Below are 19784 nucleotides of genomic sequence, written 5' to 3'. Positions count from 1 at the left end.
ATATATATATATATATATATATATATATATATGTATATATATATATACATATATATATATATATATATATATACATATATATATGGCCTACAAGTGTTTTTCATACAAAATATTTTAATTATGACTTTACTACTGCATCCGTCGTAAACCGAGGACCACTGAGGTATGCTGTTATAGTATCGCCAAATACAGAAAAGTGTCTATAAAAGTGTAATAATAAAAAAAAAAAAAAATCATATCACAGTATCACAGTCTAGGTATCAATTTTTTCCCCACTCATCCATACTGGTGTCACGAATGACCAGGACAAAAACCTTGGGATTGTGTACCCAAATGCACCGAAATGAATAGAAAGCTAATAAATAAGATTCAATAAAAATGAATAAAAACAATACATACAATGAATAAATTGAAATACATAGACAACATATTTTAGGGGTCCTTGAAGTGTGTTGCACTCATGTTATTTAACAGCAAATAGTGAACAATGCTAAACATTTTATTGGGTACCCAACTAAAATCATGTCTGAAAGATTGCCCGTCCATATTGTGTTGTATTTGTAATGCGCAATTATGGTGAACAAATCTCGACTATGGTGTTTCCTGTCTAGTCATGGAATATTGATTGTCATCATACTTGAAATATTTCAGCCAAAATGCTCCCTGACAGCCTTTTCTGAAAGTCCAAACGACTGGACAGATGATGAGAGGTGACAGCTTGTACTGTACTGACCTTTAATTGCAGAAGAAACATTTTTTTTCTTCCCCATTTTATCGATTACTGGTAATATTGATGATGATGTCACTCATAACTGGCAATCAGCAGGTTATTACTGACCTAATTATGTGTGACATATATCTGTCAATGAGATTTATGTGGCAGAGTTTGACGATGGGGGACGACATGTTCGGCATACATTCAATTTTCCTAATTGTGTTTCTCGAGCAAAATCCAATTAAAGGTCCATTCAGCACTGCTGAGCTGAATGTTGAGAGTACAATGCCACCAGAAGTCAATTGGAAATGTTTATCTTGTCATTTTTTCCCCCCGCTTTTTGTACAATTACCTCCTTATCAAATGTTGTTGGAATAATTAATAAGACTAAAAGAAAAGTCATCCTTAGTAAAATATAATAACTACGCTTAAATATGTGTAAAGAATACTTTGAGTATTCTAAGTAAAGTATTCTGTGATATCTTTGGGGCGTGTGGGCGGCTTCTCGGTAGTTCACACACAGAATGGAGGCTTCCCCTGACATGCATACATTCATTTGGGAATTTTTTTTCTATTAAGCGTCACACTCTCCCTCGCACACACCCTCATTGCAATTCCGTTCACACTCTGGCTTCTCTGGCTACAACGCAAAACACAATATGAAATCAGGGTTTGTGACTCCAAAGCAAAGGAACGAATGACAGCCACTCATGAACCTTGTGCCGACCTATCACATACAGTATACAAGTATGATTGACTACACCCTTGTCCCTGCAGGTCTAACTAGAATCTGTTAGCTCCAAATTCAGTATTGTTATGCTTTTCTTTCACGGTTTTGGCTCAATCCACATACCTTCGCTTGTTTCTTTTAAAGGGCTTTCAAAGGCAAGTATGTCACATCTCAACTGAGATGAACAAAGACCGTTTCCTCCATATGAGTTAGACATTAAAGTGCATGTGTATTCTTCTAATAATAAATATTTATATTCCCTTAAATGTTGCTGTGTTATGCAGGTAACAAAAAAAAAAAATGTCACATATCGGCAATGTGCTACAAAGAGGTCATAAACATGTCAATGGGCAAGGTCGTGGCATCCTTATAACGCCGCATCCGTGAGTCATGAGTATGGGTGGTGAACGGTGGTCATGCCAACGTGTGACTGCCATGCATAACTGCCATTCCCACGTGCCTCTGTGCACTCTTGTATATGTTGCATGCAGTTAGACCTTCGTAACCCAATTAAAAAACTCAGCAATGGTAACTGTCACCATGGCAACCAGGCATTTCGATACCGCATATATTGAAGGTAAGCTGCGTGCATCTTCCGTGGGTTTCAATTCCGACTTGTATACAGTTCCTTTATATACAGAATGACTTTGTTACATGGGAGAATTAAGCAATAAAGCAGCAACAGTCCCCCCTCAATATTATATTAACTTTTATTTAGTCAAACCAGTCTCTTTGGTTGCTTTTCTGTTGGACAAAATAAGGCCAATGCATATTGAACATTTGCTACTAAAATCTTAAATTAGTGGGGGGAAATGCTTCAAATTGTTATTATAAAATGACGGATTGTTGAGCTGATTACTATTCACGGTTTTACATTTTTTTATACTGATATACGGTTGGTTGAATGTACTGTATGTATTCACTGGCTACAACATTAGACACAACATTTGTTGATATTAGTACAAGAGCTGTATGATCCTATTTCTTCCTTAATAGTAGTGCTTAGTTTTGATTGAGGTAATGCTTTACAAGATGTTTCTTCTTGCTGTTGTAGTTTGCAGTGTTTTTGAACAGCATCGTAAGACACACAAAGCGATTACGTGCCACACCGACAGGTGTGCCGCAGCGGGCAAACTGTGACGCTGTACTGGGTTTTGAGGCTCCACATACAATATATCATACTGCACTATATGTCGTTGAACCACAAAAATGGCATGATTGTCATGATAGCCACAAAGAGAGAAAACGGGTGATAACCTGGTAGGATATATTCCAGCCGCTGGAGGCTGAAACGTGGAGGGAATTCTGTAAACTTGGTGATTTTTTTTTTTTTTAATCATTCAAACTTGACAGGGTCATTGACAACACTCTTTTCTGTGGTGTGTCAAATTTACAAGACATTAATTTCCCACTTTAAAGCGGAAGTCAACCCTAACATATTTTTTTCAAGAATATGTTCCCAGCAGGCCCACTAGTTGAAACACGGCTTTCATATTAATTTGTGGAATATAAATTAAGCAGCAAAATGCACTCGTTTTTAGCCATCTCAGGGGGCGGCCATTTTGTCTTCTGTCGACTGAAAATGACATCACAACTGCTCACAACGACCAATCACGGCTGACCTGTTTTCTGAATCTGAGCCGTGATTGGTCGTCGTGAGCAGTTGTGATGTCATTTTCAGGCGACAGAAGACAAAATGGCCGCCCCTGGAGATGGCTAAAAACGAGTGGATTAACACTTATTCCACAAATGCAAAATTAATCAAAATGCCGTGTTTCAACTAGTGGGCCTGCTGGGAACATATTCTTGAAGAAAATATGTTTGGGTTGACTTCCGCTTTAAAGTGACTTGAAGTTCTTTCTAATATTTTATAACCAATATTGTAAAACCGGCCTTTACAAACTACAACCACAATGTAAGACAGTAAATTAACTGAATACCTCTATGACTGTACCAATCAAAACTGACGCATTACAGTACATACAGCACTTATATTGGGTCTTATTAAATTGTGTATGTGTGCCTAATTAAATAGCCTGTGAGTGTACATTATGTTTGGTTCTTACACAGTAGTTGCCCATAAAAAAAAACTCGACTTTCATCCATTATAAATGACACAGAGATGTACGGGTAATATTAACCACCGGCAAGATGTACTGTAAGTGTGATCCATCCTCCTCAAACGTCATGTGACAAAATACTGCGGATGATGGGCCGTAACCTCTAATATCGGAAGCCTCTGTTCCACGACGTTGATCCTTGTCGTGAGATTACTTGTCACGTATGATTAGGACAAAGCAGACAACATATAGCCAATATCGAAGGTATTTCATCCGTATAAAAAAATAAATCAAATCGGACAATCTTTGAGGTGTGTGTACATGAATTACCATTGGATCATCCATCAGCAGTCATCCTCACGTGCACACGCGCAAATGCAGACATGCACGCTCCCAACAATTGCAAATGACTAAGGCCAGGTATGGGAATGGAGGGCATGATGAAGCTCATAGGTTTTTAGGTCCTCTCCTTGTAGCTCCAAGACTATGAAACTAGTTCTGCTTGGACTGTTCTTACTGGAGAATGTCGCGATAACCGTCAGCCTCAACACCATACAGAACCCAGTTTGATTTTCTCAAAACGACTCATAGGATCGCTGAACAGACCTGCTGGCTACATTGGGGTGCTTCTTTGCGTGGAATACTACCTCTTGATTGGAATGAATCGAAAGAGGGGCAGTGAAATTGTTTCTCCCCGGACCCGAGTAATCGGCCCTCGCGTTCTCCCTGAGCCCATGGTCCAATGGCATGCTCGGGTGATTTGTAAAACGTTTAAACTTTGTAACCCTTCTTTGTCTGTCTGGCTTGTTGAGTGTTTGGTGTCTCTGTCACAAGCACTCCTGCTCTGGTTTATGCTTTATACTTACATACTCATACCTCAGTGGCTTTGGTCCAAAGTATTTTGACGCCCCCTTTCCCCCTTTTGTCTACGTCCTATCTCTGGACCGACGTGATTCTCGTGAGGAACCCCGTAAATTCCTTCCCGGGGGAATAGACAGTTTTGTCCCAGCATTTTCTGAGCTGCTTCCAAATGGTTGGTGGCTCTCTGGTAGTTGATGTTGATGCTGCGTTTGGGGCTGGAGCCGCTCAGCAGGCGATCTGTGGGGCTAGCGTCGGAAATGTCACGCAAGTGTTCATCGTCATCGGTGTCGGCGTCAATGTATTTACTGATAGAAGAGTCGTGGAAGGTGAAGACGGTCGGGGCCAGGGTGGCGCTTTCTGGGGACTTTGGCGGCGTCCGGCTGCTGGCCGTGGTGTAGACGGAAACTTCGGGGCTCAGCAGAGAGTGGTCGGATAGGATGGAGCTGTCGGAGAGTGGCGACGGTCCGGGCTCCTTCTCATTGCGACAGCCTCCTTTGGAGAAAAGGCTTTTTGAGGCATTGCCAGGGAATAAGAATCTCCTTGCATTTTCTGAGCATGACGGTTTGGGGACGGTGATGGGAGTCAACATTGGTGCGCGGGTGCTTTGCTGGCCTGGTTTTGCCAGAGAGTGCTGGGGAAGAGCTATAGCTGGATTATGTGAGAACCGGTTGCTTTCGCTGTGGCAAAGGTCCATTGCTGTACTCTGAGGGAAGCGTGGATTCTCCTGGAAGTCTGTAGCACAACTGATGTAGCTGTCAATGCTGGACAAACTTTTCATGTCACCTACACCGTCTGCGGTTTCCAGCATTGGTGGACCATGATCCTGTATGGCTCCCAGCTCTATCTCGTCCCTTTGCTTGCCAACCCTGGAACCTTTAGCGTTGAGGTTCGGTTGTGACTGGGTCTTGGCCATTTGGGTGTACATCTCCTCCAACTTCTGAACGTTCAACTTTTGGGGGCTGCTGTTTCGGCCCTTGTTTGGAGATCCTAAGTCCTGGACATTGAAAGAACGGTTGGAACTCGTTTCCGAAACGGCTCTCTTGGGAGTCCATTTCCAACGGCTCGGTGAGAGGTGGTTATCATGAGGCCTCTCATTCTTTTCCACCACCACATCCATCAGTTCTGCACTACGGGCAAAAGCCTCCTTCAAGTTCATGGAAACAATGCTACCATTTCTCTTTGCCCTCTCCAGGGCCTCTCTACGTTTAAGTGCTTTTTCCTGTCTTTTTTGCTCCTTGTAGAATTCTGAGAAGTTGTTTACAATAATGGGAATAGGGAGAGCTATTACCAGTACTCCTGCTATGCAGCATAAACCCCCAACTATCTTTCCAAGCAGAGTTTTAGGGTAGATGTCTCCATAGCCTACTGTGGTCATTGTTATAGTTGCCCACCAGAAAGAAGCTGGAATGCTTTTAAACTTTGTGTCCTCCTCATCCTTCTCGGCAAAGAACACCAAACTGGAGAAGATCATGATACCCATGGCAAGAAAAAGAATGAGTAGTCCCAGCTCGTTGTAGCTTCTCCTAAGGGTGAAGCCGAGAGACTGAAGTCCGGTGGAGTGACGGGCAAGCTTGAGAATGCGTAGGATTCGCATGATCCGGAAAATCTGAACCACACGCCGCACGTTCTGAAATTGCAGTACGCTCTTGTTCGATTCCGTCAGGAAGATGGTGACGTAGTATGGCAGGATGGCCAGTAGGTCGATGACGTTCAGGGGACCCTTGAAGAACTTCCACTTGTTGGGAGAAGAGAGGAAGCGGAGCAGGTACTCCATGGTGAACCAAGCAATGCACACTGCTTCCACGTGGGCCAGCTGTGGGTTGTCGGTGGACTGGCCGAACTCATCTGTGTCCTGCAGCTCTGGTAGCGTGTTGAGAGACAATGCGATGGTGGATAACACGATGAAGAGGATGGAGATGATAGCCAGGATCTGAAAGGCAAATTGAAATAGTTTAATAAACTGGAATTGTTGTAGCCTTGCTTACTGTAAGTACATTGACTACTACAGTGACTACTGCTGAATAAGTGTACCATTGGCTGTGAATTAAAGGGTACCGCCGATGGCAGATTACGAGGTATTGATGGGGAAAAGTAGCAATATTGTAAAGTTTGGTGTAAAGATCTGTATCAATATTGTAAACATCTGGTGTTCCCATCTTCGTGTCTAATCTTGTATTTGCCAAAACAGCATGTCCGCAATCCCCCTGTTAATCTTGATGCAAGGCGCAAAGGTAGGGAAGGATGTGACGTCACGTCATTGAGTGGGTCTTCCCTTGCGGCCACCAGTTGGTATTGAGTGATACGCCAAATTGATGTTGTTGTCATGTTGTCGTTGAAAGAAGGGAGTATTTGGAGGAAAGTCAAGAAAAAATGGGCCAACAGAGCTATATCTTTGAGCAAGAAAGGTCCTCAGATTCAGAATCCAGTAATGAAAATGGCGAGACTGACTCATTTCCAATACTTTGTAAAAACAGAGAGGTTTAATTTAAGAATTTAAGGACAGAAGTGCTTTTTGAAAGGACGAGGATGGACGGTGTCGGAGGTTGATTATTTTAGTGAATCAGGACGGAAGGACAAGGACGGAAGGGTACCCATCCCAGGTCGTGGACGAAGGACGGAGGGCAGGCCGGCAAAAAAGGGTAAAGTGCCCATCTCTGACAACCAATGCAACCAAAATTCGTTTGGGTGCAATTTTTCTTGATAAACCATATTTACTTTTTCATCCAATTTCTGTATGAATGCTTAAAAAAAATCACATCAAATCTTAATATCCTCCACCATGTCTCCTTACTTTTGATGAAATCACACCTATTAGTCATTGGGAAAGACAAATTGCAAGCACATGAGTTAGGGCTTCCTTCTATGTTGTCTGAAGGAAATGAAGGCTGCGGTTGTGAAGAGGGTGAGTGACAGCTCAGGCTTTGACGACAGCCTAATAATTTGTCCACTCCCACGAGCCCAAGTGGCCACAGTCAAATGGTTTAAGAGGCAACCTTATCTACGACCAATCAGAGCAGGAGGAAACTGTTGCCATAGCACCGTGGCAGACAAGAATAATGATCCTATCTGTTTATTTGCTCCTGTCTGTACTCCTCTTTTCCTCCTGCTCCTCTTCCTTTTCCCTTGGAGGAAAATTGGTTTGGGTCCAAAACGTTGAGGAGCAGTTGAGGTGCTGGAGTGAAGCTGTGACTTGCAGAATATAGTGAAATGAGCGCCGGTCCAAGATTTGAATTATAAGAAATAAATACATATAAAAGTAGTTTATGTTGGTAATGAGTGTAGAATTTTAAGGCAGGGCACTGAGAATAAATCTATTAACTTGAATATTGTGGAAAGCCTCATTTCAGAGGATCAATTATGAAAAATTTAAATCATGAAATATTTCATTCTGCGAGTTTATAAATGTATCATTTTTTTATGATTGTAAGCTTAGCCAACAAACCCAATATCAAGAAATTTGAATATTACGTATCATCATTATAGGGAGGAATTGGTTTCGTGAAATGTTTGACTCTTTTTAACGAAACTGTATAATATTAGTTTAACTGATACCAAAATAGATTTTTCTATTATATTCTTTTTGAGATTCACAACTCTAGCGCATATAAAATGTTTACACATCCCTGTACAAATACCAGGTTTTTACATATAAAACAAATAAGAACATAATTTAAAACACTTTTTTTTCCCCCGCCATTAGTATGACCTATAATCTGTGCAACTCTGCTGCGTTTGTTAAAAAAAACGTTTTGATAGAGAAATCAAAATAAACAACTGAGATTATGTGCACTTTAAACGGTGGCGGTTGTGTGCTGACTCCCATTTAACACAAGTTTGATTTTGATTGGTTCATTCTGAACACAGCCACATCCCCTTCTATAAGACAGTGTGCACTCTTGTGCAACCACAATATTTCAGTAGTAGCAGTAGTACTACTTCCCCTTTCGATTAAAAAAATAAATAAAATAAAAACAGAAATAGTTGTGCACGATATAGGTCACATTAATGGTACAAAACATACCAATGATTTATCCTGGTCACTCTATCACTAAAATCATTTGAATGAGGTGTGTAGGCTTTTTACATCCACTGTATGAATTTGAAAAAAAAACATGAAAAAACATGAAAAAAACAAACGCAAGAAGTGGTTCTCCTGATTAAATAAATTAAAAACAGTTCCTGGCCCTCTTATTTTGCAAACATCTAGTGCTAATTTTTGGTTGTAAATTAACCGTCCACAGTATTGACCTTATAGCTAAAGGCGCTAATCACATTCACCAAGATGCTGCATGCAGCACATTTGTAATGATCCAGAGAAAGAATAGAATTACGCTCCTAACAAATACCTCATTTAAATCTGTGGAGGATTGTCACTATGATGGGACAGGATTAAAAAAATGGCTGAGGTAATGGGCTTGCGATGCTATAAAAAGGTCACTAATGAAGACACACCGGCGCCGCTGTGTAAGATTATGGTTATGAAGAGTGAAGTTCCACTCGCAAACCCTGCACATTTCCCACTGGCCTGTGTCCCCGCGGTGACTGCACACTGCCTGCCTGTCGTTATCTCCCGGCCTCCTTCCTTCCTTCCTGGCAGCTTTATTGTCATTGGCCGCTAATTTCATCAAAGCATTGCGCTATATATCATCCCGCTAAAAAGGCAAAGACATGCATGTCGAGGAAACAGGCCTGAACAGAGCAGCAGACAAAGTTGCAACCACATCAACCAAATTACTGACTATTTATAGGATCCCCGGTGGACTGACGTTAGAATAAAATATGCTATTAATGGCCGTGTATTATTGTTTCATGTACGCAAATGATATTTGACACTCAAATGTATTTTTGGTGGCTTTGGAAAAAAAAATCTGAAGCAGATATTTATATCCAGGGGAGAGAGAGAGAGAGCAGACTGACAGGAAATCCCACTAGAGACCTGACACATCACACCATAGAGTGTCTCATCTCGTGTGGCTCAGGAGACAAAAAAAAATTACCTTTTTAAGCCAAAAAAAAAAAAAAAGACAAGGTGACACCAGACCTCATTAGGCTGCTCCACCACCCAAAAGGGATTTTACTTCCTTTAAGACCTTGTAAAGTTAATTCAGAGATTTGTTTCTACATACATTACACATGTTGGAAGATAATTGCTGTAAACTTCCACAAGACAACTGCTGTACTTTATGTAGTACTCTCTGTGGAAGAGAACCTTGTTGTCAGGGGTAAAAAAGTCCAGTAATGACATAGCAGGTGTACAGTCATCCTTCGGTGTGTCGCAGTTCACTTACTGTTGAGTGCATCACCGTTATTTTTTTTCTTTTTAATTATTATTGTACAATACAGTACAGTACAGTGGCTAATGCTATAGCCATGGAAATATCTGGCAAAAGTATTTCATATATTCACTTCCAGGTCACTCAAAAGAGCAGGCCAGCCTTTTAAAGGCGTATACACATTCACAGTCATAGTTGCTGTGGTGGACGATATGTGGATGGCAACCTCAAGTGGACGTGATAGTGATTGAGAGAGGAGACACTGGCTTGATTTTTTTCCCCCCTGATTTTTCAGCCTCTTTTGATGTTCTTTTTAGCTTTCAAATATGGCAGGGTTTTTAACAGTCCTCTCTCTGGTGTGTCAAATGTTCCCTTATTTTCTTATTTACAGGGATTTAAGGCACCAGAGTTCAATGCAATTGGCCTAATTGTTGTGTGCTATGTTGATTTGTTTGTGAACTGTCACATCTCTTGGGCCATGTACCCTTAAAAGTCAATCGGATTCTTGCTAATGGAACATTAATACTTAAGTCCGCACCGTGGGCTATTTGCAACCTACTGTCCTATTTTTAGTAGCCTGCGGCATACTGTATGCTAAAATTAACATTTGACATGGCCCGTGACACCCAATTAAAAGGAGTGTGGGGGTCAATGTGAATAGTGGGGATGTGGGGCGGAGCCAGAACGTGGCTTATGGGTGGGCCTAGAAAAATCAGGGTGGGCCTGAATATTTCTCTCACTGAGCACAATCCTCCTTTCCCGACACATCGTATATTCAAATGAAATGACAAACTGAATAATATGAAGTTCAGATCTTCCTTAGACAACCACAATTATGCCATGCTTAATGGTATAAAAATAATGAATACAATAACCAAATAAAGCAAACAATGAAACACAAATTTAAAAAATGAATAAGTTACTAAAAAGTATATAAGGATATATTCATAAATCTCACTGGGTGAGTAGTCTGTCTATCTGGATGGGCCTGTGCACACCTAGGCCCACCCAAGACTACGCCCCTGGTGAGGTCCTTGTTTTTATTCTAAATGTGCAGTTCTTCTCAGTGCAGGGGGGGGCTTTGCTCCAGAGGAATACAGGGCCCAAATCACCCCAATGTCCTGAAAAAGCCTCAGCTTTTTGCCTTATCACCTTTAACAAAAATCTATAATCGTTTCTAAAATAGATACATATAAACACTATATAATTGGGTGATTGATTGGTTTTCTTATCCAGCCATCCATTATGTTTAAGTAAATTAAAGGTGACAAATGCTGAAGCGGCCCTTGCATCCTTGGACTTTTCTATAGGCTTCCCTCGGAGGAAAATGTTAGGATAGAAGATGCAGTGTACTGATTGAACCATCCTTCCATTCATTTTCTACAATGCTTGTCCTCATTATGGTTGCAGGTAATTGAAGCCTATCCCAGCAGACTTCGGAGAAGAAGCGGGGTACAGCTTGAGCTGGTTGCCAGTCAATCACAGGGCACAAATTAAAAACAACCGTTTACACTCTCATGTATACCGACGGGCAATTCACAGTCTTCAATTAACTGTGGCAGACGTGTTAACCAATAGACCACCATGCTGCTCCTTTCTGATTTAGCCTATGATTCAAAGTCAATAGTCTTTTTCCACGGATAATATAAAACAATGATCCCAATGTGTTGCGGTGTGATTTCCCTCATCTAACAAACCTAACATTTGCATTCAACCAGCAAGCCAAACTCGGCTTGGAGAGTCTTTGCGCGTTTCATTTAGGATGTTCTAATATTTGCTGACTTCCTCTGGTTTGCTATTTGCTGGCGGCTTTAATGTCTTCATAGCAGGCTTTTTGTTCAAGGCTGCTGTACTGGGAGGACTGAAAATAGGAATCTTCTCTCTGACACAAACAATTCCATTGTTTGAGGGGGATGCACTAGTAGTTGCTTTCAAATATTCCTTCTCATTAGCAGTAGAAAAATACAAAAGCTGCTTTAATAATTCTGCCTTTAGGTAGATAATTATCTTTAGTTTAGATGATGGCGTTACAGAGTTATTCATCTAACAGTGTTTATTATTGTACTTGTAGTTTGCAGTGCAGTTCTTTCATTTTTGTTACCTTATTAGCAATAATTAGCATTAGCATTATCATGGGATCCAGTTCTCAGTATGATGCTGTGCGTGAACAGACGGTAAAGATGGGGAATGTGATAACTGAATGACTCATTACACAGAGATCCCGGGTCACAGTTTTATACCCACAATGCAATTGAAGACGCTTGTGTTTCATATTTTTAATGCTTCTCTACTGCCTTTCTTCCATTCATTTCATTTATTAATTTTATCACCTAAGATGAGTCACCTCAATATGTGTTCTATGCTTGGACATTGTCATTCTTGAAATACTTTGGTACCACCGTATTTGGATATCTACAATTATTAGCGTAGGAAATGATTGCAGATTTCTTAAAATTAGGTAACTTCTCAAACGTTATTAATGATTAAATATACATCTCACCATCACGCCATTACGATAACTGTGGTTGTTGCAATTAGTTTGTGGCCTGTGCTCGTCCTCTTCAATGAGGCCATTGAGGCGGTTTCATTAAAACAAAACAAAACAACTCCAAAAGGCTTATCTTTTAATGTTGGCCATGAACCTGTTTGAAGCTGAATGAATCGCTGCTTGCAGTTGGAGGTTTGCATAGTAAACAAATAAATAAACATCACAACTAAAACGCAATAAGCACCGACTCACAGCACCTCTTTGATCAACTCAGTAGAATATTTTTTTGTTTTTCAGCCAGGCAGGGTGGTCGGGCACACCTGCTAAAGTTTATTGGAAATCATAAGCACCAGGCAGGTGGTGGGTGGTCTGGCTCAAGAGCTGAGCCTTCATGTCAATATATGGGTGCCAACTTTCGCATCCTGTATAAGGGTTATGTGGTGAAAAAAAATGAAAGAAAAAAAAAAATAATTGTGACAGTGGCAGTGTAAATATTTTTGATAGCTTTCTGGAATTCGACGGCTGAAGGCCATATTTGACAGGGAACACTAACGTTAACAGTTTTCACTCCGTTGTTGTTGTTGTTGTATTGGGTTTTAAATAATTGTGCAAATAGAATCTTTATAAGACAGATGCTGACTATTACAATTATCCAAATAGTAAACACGGCACAGTTACAAAAGTATTGGATTTTCCAGTGTAGTTCATTTTGATTTCATTTAGATGAATTCAGTTTAAATTAATTTTCAGAGCATGTTTATTAATTTTTATTCAGTTTAATTATTCAAAGAATGCTTTGATTAGTTTTAGTATTACGTTTTTTTAAATATATGGAGTATTTGTCACCTGCAAGATTAAAAAAAAAAAGTATTGTGTAATAAATGTAAACTACAATTCGCAACCAACTGTTCGACCTTCCTTCTTCCGTATGGCCGTACAGTAAAACCGAAATAGATATACTTCAAACCAAACAGTGTATGCTGCAGTGCTAACTTTACACTGCGTCCAAAAAAGAAGCTCTTTCTTCTTTTCCTACTTGTGTGTGAGCCACTGACATAATTCTGGCTGCATCCCCCGAGTAAGTCTCAGCGCTCCAACTTTTCCTTATTAGTAAGCATCAGGAGGAACACCGTGCACCATGCGGAATCTCCTGTTCCTGTGATTCCCACGGGAAGCCCCTGATCTAGCTCGGAAAACACGCTGGAGCTACTAGCCAAACAACATGAACCTAAACAGATACGAGGTAGATCCATTTCCCCCGGGCCCTCACCAACTCTCTCCCCCTTCATCTCCTTTCACAGCCGAGGCCAAAGAGATGCCACGCAAACCCTCTGGCAGCCCCGGCTGGGTTATATATCGCCATGACAACCCTCTTGAAGCTCGACAGGAGGCGGCTACGTGGACCTGACTGCAAGTCTGACACCGTCTTGCCGACTCTCCCTCCCCTGCTTCTCATCCCCTCCCGATTTGCGCCTTATACGACTCTACCCCATCTTTCAACTGTTTCAGTCTTTCCTCTCACTTCTACCAATATTCCAAATGACTCTGTGGCTGTATTGTTTTAAATGTCACAGTTCGCACCGTGAAAACTCCATAAATGTCCCCATCTGTTATTTTTAGAGCTGGCAGGCATCCTCGGCTGCAGATGTTTTCCCCGCACGCCGCGCCGGTCGTTCATAGCACCGGCGCCGGTGATAAACAGCAATAAAGTCGTAATGTGAGCGTTGAATAAGGGAATAATTCACACCCCTGATTCAGAATATAGACGGGCTCCGCCTCTGAGCCTGTGAAAGAGACGGCGTTTCCATAGAGACGGGAGGAGGAGACTTTTGAGCAGCAGAAGATGGTTTATCTTGATCTCGCACATCTCTTACTAGATAAATATGTATTGTAGTATCAAGCATGTAGATTTAAAAGCAATGACCTATGAGGCACATCTCATCATAAGGCCCACTGCTGCTTTGGTTTGATTGCTGACAAGGAAAAGAAAGTTGGATCATATTACACCCTTCGTGGCCATTTTGTATTGGCTCTTGGTCCACGTGAATTGCAATAGGTAATAGTTAACAATGTATTGTATACTAAACTCAATTCAACTTTATTTATACAGCACTTTAAAACAGCACCACATGAAGTGGTAAATGTTGCCCACTGAGCATCCTATCCATTCCTGGGAGGGGAATTCCCCCCCATCTGTGCTCCTTCCTCAAGATTTTGTCTTTTTTCCTTATTTGGGTTTGTGAGTTTTTCATTGCCCAGTTGGGAGGTTTAGATCAGAGGGTGATGCTAATATTTGCCAACTGTGGGCTTGTGAAGCCCTTTGAGACTCTTGCGATTAATGGCTATACAAATAAACTTGACCAGAGAGTCAGGGAGCAAGAGAGATGTACAGTTTTATGCTGATGCAACTAGGATTTTTTTTTCCAGCCATGGAGGAGGTCTCCACTCTACAGAGTACAAATGTAGTTACCTCATCCAGGCAGGTAATTGTTTTGGTTATGAGTGTGTTAGTTGTATACTTAACATTTTTCCTTTGTAGAGGAAGAACACTTAACTGGAAAGAACCCAACTTTGGTGTTTCTCTTGATAAAAGTAATTATCCAGCATTTAGTTATCTTGACTCCTGAATCTTGATTTGTTTGCTAGTTTGTAGTGCAATTTAGTGCCACTCACAGGACTGGAGTGACACTACAACATAAACTCGGTTCAACTTTCAAACATCAGTCGGAAAAAGCCTCCGAACATTGTGGATCGATCAAGCTGGCAATAAACCGCGGTTATTTTGATAATATTTTCACAACAAATATATTTTGGTGTGAATCTTCTTGATTATATTGAATACTACAAACTGCAAGCTACGCTAATGCAGTTCTGCCAGGATCGATTTCAAAAATTGAAGAAACAAAAACTTACACTGGGAAATCGTCTATTATCAAAATCATGTTAATTTCCAAGAATGTGTGTAAAACCAACAAGGAATTTGCCTTGGTAAATGAATGAATTCGACAAGAGTCACAATACAATGATAATTCATTTACTATTGCCATTCATTTGTTTGCTACTTTCTTTCATCGGGCCACTTTAGTGCATTTTGAGGTCACGGGAAAAACCCTGCAGCCGTCCTCCGAAAGCTATTTTCGGGGGGCAACTTTTGGCGAACTCATACAGTGCTTGCATGCGCAAAAGTGCAGTGCAACCCCGTTCAAGTAAATGTAGGGAGGAAATCTATGCTTGGATCATCCATCTCGTGAATGAATACCACCTCATCTCCTCTCCTTCTCAATTATTCATGAATTTCAGATGAAGAAGAGAATCCAGACTCAGCATCTAAATTTAAAAGCCGGCTGCTCCGCCGTGGCCATATAAATAGAAACACTGTATAGGGGGGTTTGGCAAACCGCAGGAGCACCCTCTCACTGGGAATTTTGTACGTCTGATTTTATACTGGATTTAGAACAACTGAACAGGGACGGTTTTTAGTCTTGTGAAAATGCTGTTGGGGTTTGAGTAGTTGGACAGCAAAGTTTTTCTTGAAACATGACCAGCATGGATAGTCGCTGATGGTATTGTGGCCACTCGCAGGGGTTCAATGTTCACAATGGTTCTAATAGTTTTGGAATTTTCATTCCAGTTTTTTAAAATTTCCTTTAGAGTTTTGATTTTTAAATATAGTTAGTTTTAATTTCTTTTCAGAGGTTTCTTTTTTTTTTTTTTTAGTTTTAGTTTATTTCAAAATGCTTCATTTTTGTTTATTTTTATTAGTTTTAGTATTAGATGTAAAAACATAAAAAATGAGTGTATATCTTGTGTGCAAGATAAAAAAAATACAGCAAATATTCTGTGGTAAAAACTCAACTAAAATATTCTTTTAAACACATTTTAAAAGCAACCATCCATAAATCAAATACCGGTATTTTAAAACAGTCTGCAGACTTTGAAGTACAATAAGTGCAGTGCATAATACTGATTCTTAAATAAAGCTAGGATTGTACCGGTTTCCATCCCTTGTTTGCCATGTTGCCAACTTCTAAAGTGGATTTGTGGCTTGAATTCCTGTGGCTTGAAGTATGAAACCCAGTTGCACTGTGTACTATATTTATTTTTTACACATATGAACCAAAAAGGAGAGCACTTCTTAGTTCTTACCTAATGTTGCATTTCGGGCTGAGTTAAGTCATCAAAGAGGGGGAGCGATCCGACCGAGCCATAACAAACTCTCAAATTTGTCTCATAAAACAACATCATATGGTGGCTTTTTTTTGGGGGGGCGTGGGCACAGAAACATGACATTACTTCTAAGGTGACACACAGTAAAAGGACCCCAACTCCCAGACGATTGTTCGACCTTCCTTTTTTCAGCTAACGGCCATGCTGTAACTCCGAAATATGCATTTAAAATCAACCCCAAAGGTTAATGTCTGGAATTAACTGACAAAGAAGAGAGCAAAGGACATTTTTGCTATAATTAGGGTATGTTTTCATTATCTAAATGGAAAATGTAGTCACGCAATTAGATGTACTATTTATTCTCCTGATTGGAAATTATTAAAGTGAATTTGAGATAAGGTGATTCCATAATTTTGTTTAAAATACAAGAAAAGCAGCACCTTCTCTACAGACGCAGCAGAGGGGAAATGCAGAAAACACACCCCTACCTCTGTGACACACACATACACGTGCAAGCGCACATACACAGACAGACAGTCAACAATGACGCCTGAATAGGCAGCTGTAAGTGTCGGCGTCACACGGATGACGGTTGCCATGGTGACACTGAACTTTTCAGCACGTTACGAAAGCAGCGAAATAAAAGAGAAAAAATGGCCAGGGAACAAAGGCATTATAAAGGAGAAAATGCAAGATGTGCGTGTCGCATCTTTTATTCACTAGCGACCGAGAATATTCCAGTCTAGCACTTGCTCGCGGCACGTATTCAGTCCAACTGAGTGCGTATTTGTTGAACTCAAAGGTCAGGGGTTGGTCACTCTCAAGGGATGTTAAGGGCATGGAGACAGATACCCTGACTCGTGTAAATCCTATATCGCCTGTTCACGGCTGCGCATGCAGGATTTCTCTTCAAAATGCGATGTTTGTTGAGCTCCTGGAACTGTGTGAACAAAAGACGCGGCTTTCAATCTGCAGGGGTTTGTCAAGCTCATTATGCCAAGCTTATTACGTCTTCTTATTTTAACAATCAATCATTCATAACAAAGAGGAGCGGGCTTTTGGCATTTTAAATAGCAATTTTAATTTAGCCAACAAAGCCAGTTGCTCTTTAGAAATCCCGCTGTACGGCTTTATACACTTGAAGCCATGAGACATCATGCTACATAGTCTAATGTGAATAATTGCGTCCTCACTAAATCATGACATTTATGCTTGAGTTATATAGCATACAATGGGGGCTTAAGAAAATGACCAATTTGTATCCTTTGAGACTACAGAGGCATCGCTACAGGCTAGAAAACCCCAAAATGTCACAAAAGTATATACTGTACAGCATTCCGAAGTAAGTATATCATGCAACATCGACTAAATCTAAAAACGATTGGATTCTCAGGAATTTACTGTCCACTAAAGTTCTGTGTTGTTGCTAGCCATGTAACGTATCATACAAGTAGAATGTTATTTAAATTGACTTCTGTATCATAAAGAGTCATTAAACACAGGAAAATATTTTAGAGAAGACCAATTCCTACCTAATGAGAAATCAGTTTTGTTTGCTTGATATGTCATTTAATCTAAGTTTTTGAGATGGTGAAATTCAGGCTTTTCAAGCAAATGATCAAAATGTAAAAAGAATATTTTTACTTTGGTTATATACCGTAATATAACCGGTTTCCTCCCACATTCCAAAAAAAAAAAACATACACGGTCGGTTGATCGGTCACCCTAAATTGTATGTTTGTGAGTGCGAATGCTTGTTTATCTGTGTGTGCCCTGCGATTGGCTAATTCAAGGTGGACCCCGCCTACTGCCCAAAGACGGCTGGCATAGGCTCAGGCACGCCCAAAACCCTCGTGAGGATAAGCCGTTCGGATAATGGATGGATAATACATTTGTGACAGTCGTGTATTTGACCAATAGTACTCTTGTATGGACTCGGTGGTAGCTAGCTTTCCAGACACAATTACCGCCGGAATGTTCTGTTTCATGCTTTTGACACATTTGTGCTCGCAGTCCATCGATGCGGCACAGTGTACAGTCCAGGTCGTGTGCCCATCAAGGTGAGAGGCTTACCGGCTCGCCAGTCAAGAGCTCTTTCCGCTCTCACAATCAGGCTTGGGCTTGATGAATGTTTCTCCTTCGCCTTAGTGGATTCTATTTCTGCCTCTGGCCTTGAGACTCTCCTCAAAGTCATTTATTCACCTTTCTATTCCAAACTGCCGAGCGGAGAGAAATGGGGCCTTGTCGCCGAGCAGAGCAGCCCCCCCGGGGTGCAGGAGTTGTGATTTATAAAAGCTTTTATTCTGAGCACACATCCGCATCAGTGTGAGGTTCACTTTATGTGTAAGGGCCAGTTTATCAAAGTGATAGCGACATAACCTTTCTGCAGACCTGTGGCCTGGGGTCACTCCTCTATAGTGTGTGCGCACGTATGTGTGTGTGTGTGTGTGAGTTATATTATGGGTATGTAGTTTTAAGTGGTGTAGAACAGGGCTGAGAGGAACTTGAAACACAATATCACATATGATACCGATACAGCAATTGTGTTATGATTGATTAAAGGGTGAACTGTTTGCCAGCCAATCTTAGTAAATTAATGAATTCATAAATGAATTAACGAATGAATAAGTAAAGTTGATTTATAATATAACCAAAGTAATCAGAGCAATCAATTTTTTTTCTTGACAATCACACCATATTGTTTGTGGTTCAACAAAACAAAATGCAAAACAGATGTTTGGGTCAGATTGAAGAAAGTCAGATATATAATATTCCTGGAAGGGCATCAAATGCTTTCCAATGATGTATAAATTGTGGAAAGTGGGTAATATTTGGTGAAGATATGTCATTTTAAAGATCAGAAATTAAGTAACTGGAAAATGGAGAAAAGTTGATGAAATGTACTCCTTAGCAAGCAATGCTTACTCACACTTACTAGAAATAAATGGAAGTAACACCACTTGTTTCCCATAACATGGCATTTATATTGTAATCCTCAATTTCATTCAAATAACTCAAAAAGACAACAACTGTTACTCAAAAGAACTTTTCAGATTCACGGACAGTGTCAGTAGTCTTTCAAGCACTCTACCCCGATGCATAGGTCAGATGTTTGTGGATGAGCGTTCATACCAGGTCGGATTTAAAAAAAATCGGAATTGTACTGTTCACAATACAGTACATGGGAAAAAAAACAAGCGCGTGGCATATGGGCAAAAAAATCGGAATCGAGCCCGCAGTGTGAACATAGCCGTTTCGTGGCAGGCAGGACTTTTTGTATTAGCCTTGGTTGCTCCCACTCTGCCCCACTGTCATATGGTGTCCCACAGGGTTCAATTTTGGGGGCCCTACTGTTATCATTGTATTTGGGTTCCATCTTAAGAAAGCATGGTATTTCCTTTCGTGGCTATGCAGATGACAGTCAGATCTATGTCCTGCTAAGTAAAAAGATACTGTCTTGGTTTTTATATGTCTGATTTTTACTTTATGT

The 19784-nt window shown here is 40.5% G+C and overlaps 1 protein-coding gene across 1 annotated transcript in view; it reads right to left on the bottom strand.

Moving 5' to 3' along the window:
- Positions 1-3299: 3299 nt before the first annotated feature.
- kcnb1 (potassium voltage-gated channel, Shab-related subfamily, member 1) overlaps positions 3300-19784 on the bottom strand; it is a 34884-nt gene continuing 18399 nt past the window's right edge. The window contains exon 3 of the mRNA XM_086040454.1: positions 3300-6296. Within this exon, the coding sequence (XP_085896580.1) occupies positions 4383-6296 (1914 nt within the window). The 3' untranslated portion in view covers positions 3300-4382. The remainder of the gene's footprint in view (positions 6297-19784) is intronic.

The sequence above is a fragment of the Filicampus tigris genome, chromosome 9 (assembly GCF_054856515.1).
Source record: "Filicampus tigris isolate MCC_2025a chromosome 9, RoL_Ftig_1.0, whole genome shotgun sequence".
NCBI lineage: Eukaryota > Metazoa > Chordata > Actinopteri > Syngnathiformes > Syngnathidae > Filicampus > Filicampus tigris.
This window is presented reverse-complemented; position numbering and strand designations above follow the sequence as displayed.